A 10,289-nucleotide genomic window follows, 5' to 3' on the forward strand; every position below is an offset into this window, starting at 1 on the left:
TGGTCTCACTATAGTTCCTATAATAATAATTACAACAACAAATTTTCCTCTGAATCACCAAGCTCTGCAACTTTGCTTTCCCAGCATGGAGTATCCTCTCCTACCCATTTTTGCTTTACTCAACGTGAGCTTCGTCTTCCAAACTACAGAAGCATGCTTATAACTTGAAATTCTGCTTTATTTTTTCTTGACTTGGTTTGCAGCTTGCTATGGTGGCAACCCATGCTGCCTTACCTCCAGAGATTTACTGGAAGTCCGTGCTTCCCAATACGCCTATGCCAAAAGCCATCACCGATTTTCTTCGTTCTGGTGTGTACCTTAAAAAAGGAATAAACTACTTTTCAAATTATATTATTTGTGCATTTGATATTATATTTTATATTTTTTTGTTAGTCACTGGTTTTGTTCGAATTTAAAATTAATAAAATTAAATTAAAATACAGATAATAATTCAAAGTTAACAGTTCACAATTCATTATGCACTTTATACGTATACACGTAGCAAGTTAATTTAAAATATGCGATTTTGAGTCCTATCACACAAATAATATAAATTTAATATAATTATTTATAAGATTATGGGAAAATACTGCTTTTGTTTAAGAAGAATTATATAATTAACTTGGTGCATAAATATTAAATAAACACACATTTGATTAACTAGTCTTTACTTGGATTAAAAGTCTTGTTAATCATCGTCATCTCACTTCTAAAATCTAAAAGTGAAAGATTTAAAGAAATTATTATTTTTTAAATTATTTAAACAAAAATATCTTTAACTTGACAAGTATATTTAATTGTAGTAATTATATTTTGTTTTTTTTTATCTTATTTTCTGTTCTATTCTTATTAATTGAATAAAATATTTTTTTCTTTCATTCAAATATTTTCTTTTCCTTTTCCTTCATCAAAATTCCTCCATCCTCGTACCTTCATTTGAATCAAATATTCAAAGTATATAAGAGATTTATTTATGCCTTTTAAATCAGCATTTCTATCTTACATGTTTGCAATTTTACCGAGTAAAATATTTTTTAAGGAATCAGATTGAAAAGGAGCTATAATATTTATATAATATTTTTACGATAACTTCTATTTTACCTTTTTATGTTTTATATTCTATTAATTTTTTATTATTTTTAATAAATTGTATTAAATTATTGTCTAACTATTATTTAAAAAAAAATAAAAGTTAGCATTTTTAGCTCTTTACAAAGAAAAATTATTATTTAACGTTTTTCTCAGTGTCTATACTTTGTTCAAGAATAAAGAAATAGAAATAAATAATAATATACTGGGGAAGAGATTAAAAGAACGATATAATATAAAAAATATATGAAAAAGATTTATAGGAATTTTTTAAATCTTTTTATAAGTGATGTTGTAAATTTATTTGAAGCTATAGACATCTCGTTTTGTGAAAATTCCCAACATTTAAGAGTTAGTTGAATAGATGTAATGGGATAAATTTGAGTAAATATTTATTTTAATTTTTAAATAAAAACGACTTATTTAGTAACCAAAAAGTCGTTTGAAAATTTCAAACTATAATAAGAGAATAAATACAATTTTTTGAAAACTCAAAAACTTAATTAGTCCAATATTTGATAATATAAAAAATTATATTTACTTCAATACTACTAATATATTTTTTAACTATATTAAATTTATGTTTGTAAGGATCTAAACGCACACATTAATTTTAAAAAGTGTATATAATCCTATGGTAGCTCGAATTACATGGAACATAATTAAATTTGAAAAAAAAATGTTAATAATACTCTTTTTTTTAATATATTCTATATTACTAACTAAAATTATAAAAAAATAATAATAAAATAAGGTAGATGCCACTCTGAATTCAATGGAGCTTAAAATATTCGTAGTTTCTAGTAAACTTGAATAAAGTGCATTATGTTATTATCATTCCTCTTAAATTTGTGCAGATTGGGTGGAAGAGAAAAGCACCACAGTGAATGATGATGCAGGGAAAGGTAATCCCGGAGGCACCACAGTGAATGTTGGAAAGGGAGGCGTAAACGTGAACACAGGAAAAGGAGGTAGTGGAACCAATGTCATTGTTGGTGGAAAAGGTGGAGGAGTTTCAGTGCATGCAGGCCACAAGGGTAAGCCTAAGCCTGTAAAAGTTGATGTTCCGCCATTTTTGTACAGTTATGCTGCCACTAAGACCCAATTACACGATAACCCCAATGTGGCACTCTTCTTCTTGGAAAAGGACTTGCACCCCGGAACAAAATTTGACTTGCACTTCACCAAAACCTCAAATCAAGCCACGTTCTTGCCCCGCCAAGTCTCCGATTCAATACCCTTTTCATCTAACAAGGTGGAAGATATATTTAACAAGCTCTCTGTTAAACCTGACTCAGAAGAGGCTAAAACCATGAAGAATACTATTAATGAGTGTGAAGAGAATGGCATTAAAGGTGAAGAAAAGTACTGTGCAACTTCACTTGAGTCTATGGTTGATTTTAGCACTTCAAAGCTTGGAAACAATGTTGAGGTTGTGTCCACGGAAGTTGATAAAGAAACGGGGTTGCAAAAATACGCTGTAACACAAGGAGTGAAGAAGTTTGGAGGGGACAAGGTGGTTGTGTGTCATAAGCAAAATTACCCATATGCTGTGTTTTATTGTCACAAAACAGTGACTACTAGAGCTTACTCTGTGCCTTTGGAGGGTGCTGAAGGTATCAGAGTTAAAGCAGTAGCAGTGTGCCACACTGATACATCTGAATGGAATCCCAAGCATTTGGCTTTTCAAGTGCTCAAAGTTAAGCCAGGAACTGTTCCGGTTTGTCACTTCCTTCCTGAGGATCACGTTGTTTGGGTTCCCAAGTAGATTTATGGTACTGTCATGTCCTTGAATAACCTGTTTTAGTAGCATCAGCTACAGAACTTCCCCATATAGTTGCACTACAGAGCTCTAGAAACTATTGGGTTGTTTATTTAGACGCTTCACGGGGCTTCTCTATGTATATTTTCCCATCATGCAGTGTGTATGTTGTGGATACTTACAATATGTTATATGATATAGATCGTATAATTGTGTGGCTTCCTCCCATTCTCTTATTTAGATGAAGTGATATGAAACTCACTTTGTCTTTAGATTTACGATTATATTTGCGTTCGGTGTAACTCCTTTTCTTACGAGGAATTAGAATTTCAATGACTGTTACCTTCTTATTACTCTAGCTTCCTTCTTTTTATAAAACATTTGTTTTTGGCATAGAAAAACATTTAGATTCGATTTTTAGAAATTTAAGAGTAAATTAATATTTGAATATAAAATATAGGTTCAAAACAAACTTGAGTTTCAATTTCTGTGGCTTGAATAAAGAAATTAATTTTATTAACCTCAACTGTTACTTTTCTTTTTATGTTATTAAGAATAATATTTTTTACCAAATAAAAATTATTATATTAAAAATATAAAATAAAATAATCGTTTTTAAAAATTATTACTATTAGTTGATTAAATTTAGCTTTAGTTTGTTAAAAAAAAAATTAGACATCGGTTAACATTTAATAAAAACTTTTTCCCTCCTCAATTTATTAATAACGAGTATTATGTTTTTTAAAATATAAATAATTATTATAACTTATTTAAATTTAATAACTATTCTCATTTAATCTGACTCAATATAATTTAAATGATTATTATGATTCTAATAAATTTGAATAAATATTTATTTATTTATACTAAAAAAAGGAGCTAAAAGCTCATTAAAGAAACACTAGGGCCTAACAGCCTAGAATTCAGAGGCATCCAAACAAAGGAAAGGCAATAAAGGAGAGGGGATTGATCTAACCAAATACAAGGACTACAACATTTAACTCCAAATTTTGGAAGTAAATCCGCACATTAATTGGCTTCTCTATAAACAAAGTTAAATCTAACAATAGAAATTTGTTTTAGTAAGAATCTAATATCAGATATTAGAAAAAACAAAGGATGTGACTTAAACGGAACATTCAAAATAAGTTGGAGAGCATCTTTAAAATCTTCTTCAAACCAAATGCACTAAATCTCCTTCTTAATGATTAGGGTAACCCCCAAAAAATAGCCCACAATTCAACAACTAAAAGAGTACAAGGGAAATTGTTGCCATGAAATCCAGTTATAAAGGACCCTTTTTCATCACGAATTAGCCCTCCAAAGCTAGCCATCCCTTTATCTGCATAAACTAATCCATCTACATTAATCTTCAGGTGACCATGACTAAGAGGAATCCATTTTACTCTTCCTTGCTGCAACACAGAACCAAAACCAGAGTTAGTGTTGTGATTATACCAGTAGTTGAAATAATTAAACTTTCAAATAATTCTATGCACTAACTAATTAGGAGGAACAGAGAAATTCTAAAAAATAAAAGAGTTTCTATCCTTCCAAATATGTCAAGTTACAAAGCTAAAAAGCCGATTCCAGTCAAGAAAATTATTATGATATCTATTAGATAAATTGCTACTTACCCATTGATCAAAACTGCAACTAAAGAAACTAGCCCAGTTATCAGAAAAGATAAAATGACTCCAAACCTGTCTAGCATGAAAACAGTCCCGAAGAACATGAGCAATAGACTCAGGAGCCTCACCACACCTAGAACAATCAGGAGAATCAGCCATATTCCTATCAAATCTCTCCAAATTTGTCAACAATTTATCATGCCCTATTTTCCACATAAATAGGTTGATTTTCGGAGGCCCTTTCCACTTCCAAATCAAATCAAATCAAACATCTTAATACAAGGAATATTACTTACCAGGGGCTCCAACAGTAGGGAATAAGCAGATTTAAGAGAGAAATTTCTATTACTATTTAAATTTTAAAAGAATAAATCATGACCCCAAAATCTAGAAGGAGGGTTCATCTCACTAATTAAAAGATTTATAGGATTAGGGAGATAGTCTTTGAATTTATCCCACTGCCAAACACCTTGGGACGAGAAAAGAGCAGCAAGGAGTACTTAAATCTGCTTTTGGAACAGGCGATATAGACACCTCAGCTAGAGATTGGTGATTGGGAAGCCAGATATCAGTCCATAATTTAATGGTAGATCTATCCCTAAGATTCCATCCCAGCCCCTTTCAAAAAATAGGCTAGATAGAGGCTAGCCCTCTCTATAGATGGGACGCCTTATGTGGAGAACTAATATAAGGGGTATGCCCCAGAACAAACCGATATTTACTCCTTATGACCTGGGTCCAAAGGTCATTAGGAGAGTTAATTAGCCTCCAGCAGAGTTTTAACAAGTAAGCTTTATTAAGGAGTCTAATATCCTTAAAGCCTAGAACACCAAGATTCTTAGGTTTACAAATCTTCTTCCAACTAATAAAATGACAACTTTTTTTACCTAGAGATCCCAAATGAAATTCTTGCAAATACTATTAATTTTTTCATAGATTGAAACAGAGAGAACCAAGGCTTACATTATATAGTTAGAGACACTCATTATACAGGACTGGGTCAAGGAGACCCGACCTGCCATAGATAGAGAATTTACTTTCTAGTAAGTAAGTTTTTTCCTGATATTATCAATGAGATGGGAGAAGTCTATCCTATTAGGTTTATGATGACTGACAGGGATTCCAAGATAAATCCCAAACTGAGTCTGAGTTTTAATTTTCAGTTTATCACAAATAGCATTAGAGAGAACAGGATCTGTATTTTTAGAGAAAAAGATAGAGGATTTATTAAAGTCAACACTGAGTCCAGAAGCTGAGCCAAAGGAACGTAGGACTTGTTGAATGATTTCAGCCTGTTGGAGGTCTGCTTTAACAATAAGGATGATATAATCAGCAAAGAAACGATGAGATAATCTAGGACCTATTCCACTAAAAGAAAACGGATTCCAGTCTCTATTATTGACTTTATCTTGAATCAAGTGGGCCAGCCTTTCAAGACATAAAACAAAAAGGTAGGGAGAAAGAGGATCTCCCTGCCTGATCCCTCTAGAAGGCCTAAAAGATTTAGTATGTTTGTTATTCCCGTTCAAGTACATAGAAGAAGATGAAATACATTCATAAATGAGATTAGACAGAGAAGTATCAAGACTAACCTTAATGAGAGTATCCAGAATGAAATTCCACATAATCTTATCATATGTTTTCTCTTAATCCAATTTCAATATCATAAAACCAGAGTTGCATTCAAGTTTATTAAAAGAGTGAAGAAATTCTTGAAGGATAAGAGAATTGTCAATCTCTTGTCTCCTCAGAACAAAACTAGTTTGATTTTCAGAAATTAACAAAGGCATAAAATCTCTTAATTTGTTAGCTATGATTTTAGGAATGATTTTATAACTAACATTACAAAGAGAAATTGGTCTAAAATTAGAGACATATTCAGGGCAATCAGTTTTAGGGATAAGAGTTATATCTGTATTATTAACATCAACTATATGATGAGGGTTATTAAAAATATCCATGACAAAGTCAAAAATAAAAGGAGCAAGATGGTGCCAATGATTTTTAAAAAATAATGCATGTAGACCATCAGGCCCAGGAGATTTAAAATTTTCTATGCTAAATAATGCAGTTTTAATCTCTTGAATAGAAACAGAAGCTTGAAATCTAATCCTATCCATATCCCTGAGAGGGGAAAAAGAGAATGTACTATCAAGATGAAAACCAAAGGGGTTAAGGTCATGATACAGGTTCTGAAAATATTGGATTACCAAGATTTCAAGCTAGAGAGGATTATATTCCTACCTATTATCGTTATCTTTTAGGGCTTCTATAATATTTTTGTATCTATAAATCTGAGCAACTCTGTGAAAAAACTTAGTATTTCTGTCCCCAAAGTTGAGCCAGCTAACTTTATGGTGATGAAACTAGTAACATTCCTCTTGGTCAAGGATTAAACAATACTCCTGCCATAAGGAAACCATTAGGTTGGAAAGATAAGGATTATTCCTAGCAACCAGTTGTCAAGAAATACCTTTTAGGCGACTGAAAATACGACTTTTTCTTTTTAAAATGTTACCAAAAATATTTTGATTCCAATCAGAAATGTTATCCCTAAATCTAAGAACATTCTCCACAAGGAACTGGATCTAATCCAAGCCTTCTTGACCTGATAGGGAAAGTCACTATGTGACAGCCAAGGGGCTAAAAACTTAAAGGTTTTGTTATTTTTTACAGGGGCATTCCTACCCCTAATTTTCAACCATAGACCCACATGGTCAGATTTGGGAATAGGAATATGGATGACAGAGCTATTATAAAATAAGGTACGCCAAGCATCATTAGCCACAACCCTATCTAATCTTTCTTTTAATTGACCTATCTGCCAAGTGAAAGGGATTTCTTTGAAACCTATATCTTGCAGCCCACAATAATCAAGACAATTAGCTAGATTTCTAATTAAGTTAGGATTTGCAGGTCGTCCCCCTACCTTTTCCCTCTCATATAAAACAGAATTAAAATTACTAGCCAAACACCAAGAGGATTAGATATTTACATTAAATTCCATAAGATCCTTCTAACAATCAAAGCGCAAGTTCTCATGGGGGCTAGCATATATAGAGGAAAGAACCCACTCCTCATATCCATAAAACTTAACTGTTAAGTGGATGGTTGACTTAGTTTTGTGAAGAATATTTATATTAACCTTTATAGGATTCCAAATGCGCCAAATTCTCCCAAAAAATCCAATAGCCTCAATCCTTTCAGAGACATCCAAACTAAGTTTATTAATAATTTTATCAGCTTTAGTTTTACTAACTCTAAGTTCAAAAAGAGCTAAGAAATCCAAATGATGAATAGAGATCAAGTTATTAACAAGTATGGAGAAAGAGTTTCCTCTAGCTCCTCTACAATTTAAAAAAAACAGTTCATGAAAAAGGAATAAAGGTTTAGATAACATCTGAAAGATGCTGAGAACTAGAAACACACTCCATTGGCTTAAGGCCATCATTCCTATCCAATTCCTGTTCCTGAACAATGTTTAGGCTATTCTGTTTATTAGGATCTGAAGGCTTCTCCTTATGGGTCATGCTATCCATTTGTGGCCAAATGGTCCTTAGGATTTATACCCAAAATATCTTGTAATGATTTACTTCCATTTGATTTCTGAATCAAGTCGTGTTGGATTTGATTCATTAAGTAAAATATTTCTTTATCCTCATGATTATTAGTATTGATCTTACCATATGCACAATCCATCCTAATCTTAGGCTGAGTGGGATTCACCTTATTCTTATATGGTTTTTCATGTTTTGAAGTTATTCTAGTTCTATTTATCTTCTTAGGATGGCTACTAGCTTTAATGTATTCTTATTATTATATCTATTATGAGAGAGAGTGCTATTAGAAGATTCAGGTACAATGTCCATCTTAGTGTTCTGGATACTAGACTTTGTTGGGCTAATATAATTTTCTAGTCCTAGTTGGGATTCCTTATTACCTAAGACATCAAAACATGATCCTGAACTATGTTCATTACCTGTATCCATATAATTGAAAGGGCCATTTGTCCTAGATTGTCCTGTTTTCTTTTTCATGGGCTTCTTAGCCAGCATCCATGGTCCATAAGTACCCTTGCTTTCCCTTTCATTCCCTGTTACGTGATCCTCACTCTTATCCTCACTGTTACTAGGATGGGGGGGGGGTGGGGGGGGAGAGAGAGGACATCATTTTCTTCCATTGAGGCAGTGGGGATTCTATAAAAATGACTAATATCCATGCATTGCTCTTGCCTATGGCCATACTTTCCACAAGAGAAGCAAATAAGGTGCAGGCCCTCATCTTTCACCTTAAACTCTTGACCTAGTACCATAAAGGAAGGGATAAGTTTTCTCCTTAAGTCTAATTCTACACGTATCCTAGCAAATCTACCCCTCGAGAGCAGTGAAGTATGGGAATCTATCTTGAACATAGATCCCAGGCAAGCTCCCACCTACCATAGAAATTTATCATTATATAATTCCAAGGGGAGATCAGGGATCCTCATCCAAGCATCAATTTTCCTCAGCTCTTGGTCTTTTGGTCTAAACAAAGGCCTCCATCGTTGGACCAACAAATAGTGGTCAAGAATAAGCCAGGGTCCATTAAACAAAGATAATTTATAATCTTCATTATTATCAAATTTAACAAGAAAATAGTCGTTATTTAGATCCAAGATTTTTAAAGATCTACTTTTTCCCCATATGTTTGTTAACTTTTGATTCAGATAGTTGAAGTTCACTAATCTACCTAACAGTTTAACAATTAAAGTCTGCTTCCACGAGGAACACTACAACTCATAATCATTTAGAGGAACCCTAATATCAGGGCAAATGCCTTGAGAATCATTAAAATTTATTTCTTGATCTTCATTTTCAAATAGAGGAATATTAAGTTCTTCCATGACAGTTCTTACAATTTCCTCATCACCAACAGACATATTAAAATCCCTAGATTCTAGCACTTTATCTTTGTACGAAATAAGTAAGATAGGTTTTGGGAAGAAAACACCTTTTTCGTAGGATCCTCCGAACCCTTCTTTGCATGTCTAATAGCTTTGCCCTCCTCAGACGTTCTCATGGTCCCAATCTTGACTTTTTTCTTGCTGCGATCTACCAGATCTTGCTCCTTGCTGGATCGTTTCTCCGCTTTCGAGTGCTTTATCCTGTCTTCATACTTGAAACAAGGGACTTCTCGAAAGAGAAGCCTATCACTGTGATTTGATCGAAGAATCTTGCATCTATTGTCACCCATCAAGCCAAGGCCTGAGGGTGGTGAAACCCTAGCAAAGCTGAGCGGCGCTTTTTTCCAAGAAACTATCTTGATAGCAAAATCTTGCATTGAAGTGCTTTTATTTTTTTTAGATACTAAATAAATATTTTTTTAAATTAATAGTTATAATTCCTTTAATATTTTATAAATTAAAAAATATTAATAATTTTTTCAATTAAATCATTAATTTCATTATTTATTAGTATAAAATTAACAGTAATAACTATTTTATATAAATTATATATAAAAGTGAATATAAAATTCTCTTAATTATTAAAGATACAATAATTTTATTTATAATTTACAAATTAAAATTAATCAATTTTTTTTAAGCTCTTATTCTATGTATTAGAGGTTACCCAATGCTCTATATTTCTAGAGATATAGGAGATTTTATTTTATTTTATTTTTTTAAACTCAAGTTGCATTAATCTGCTGGATGAAACGGGTCGGGCTAAGCCCCGAACTGATAACCGTGAACAAATTTAAACAAATTCGCAAAAACGGCTTCACTAAATTGAAGGGATATATATTTTTAACAGAGATAATATATTTAA

General features: G+C 32.3%; 1 protein-coding gene across 1 annotated transcript; it reads left to right on the forward strand.

Moving 5' to 3' along the window:
• Positions 1-3,020, forward strand: LOC113865023 (BURP domain protein RD22-like). Its single transcript, XM_027499341.1, has 3 exons — positions 1-124; positions 204-309; positions 1,947-3,020. Exons 1-3 carry the CDS (start codon positions 86-88, stop codon positions 2,855-2,857), a joined length of 1,056 nt encoding a protein of 351 aa, XP_027355142.1. The 5' UTR covers positions 1-85; the 3' UTR covers positions 2,858-3,020.
• Positions 3,021-10,289: the final 7,269 nt, after the last annotated feature.

This window comes from Abrus precatorius, unplaced genomic scaffold (assembly GCF_003935025.1).
Source record: "Abrus precatorius isolate BTA unplaced genomic scaffold, Abrus_2018 Scaffold4, whole genome shotgun sequence".
In the NCBI taxonomy this organism is placed as follows: domain Eukaryota; kingdom Viridiplantae; phylum Streptophyta; class Magnoliopsida; order Fabales; family Fabaceae; genus Abrus; species Abrus precatorius.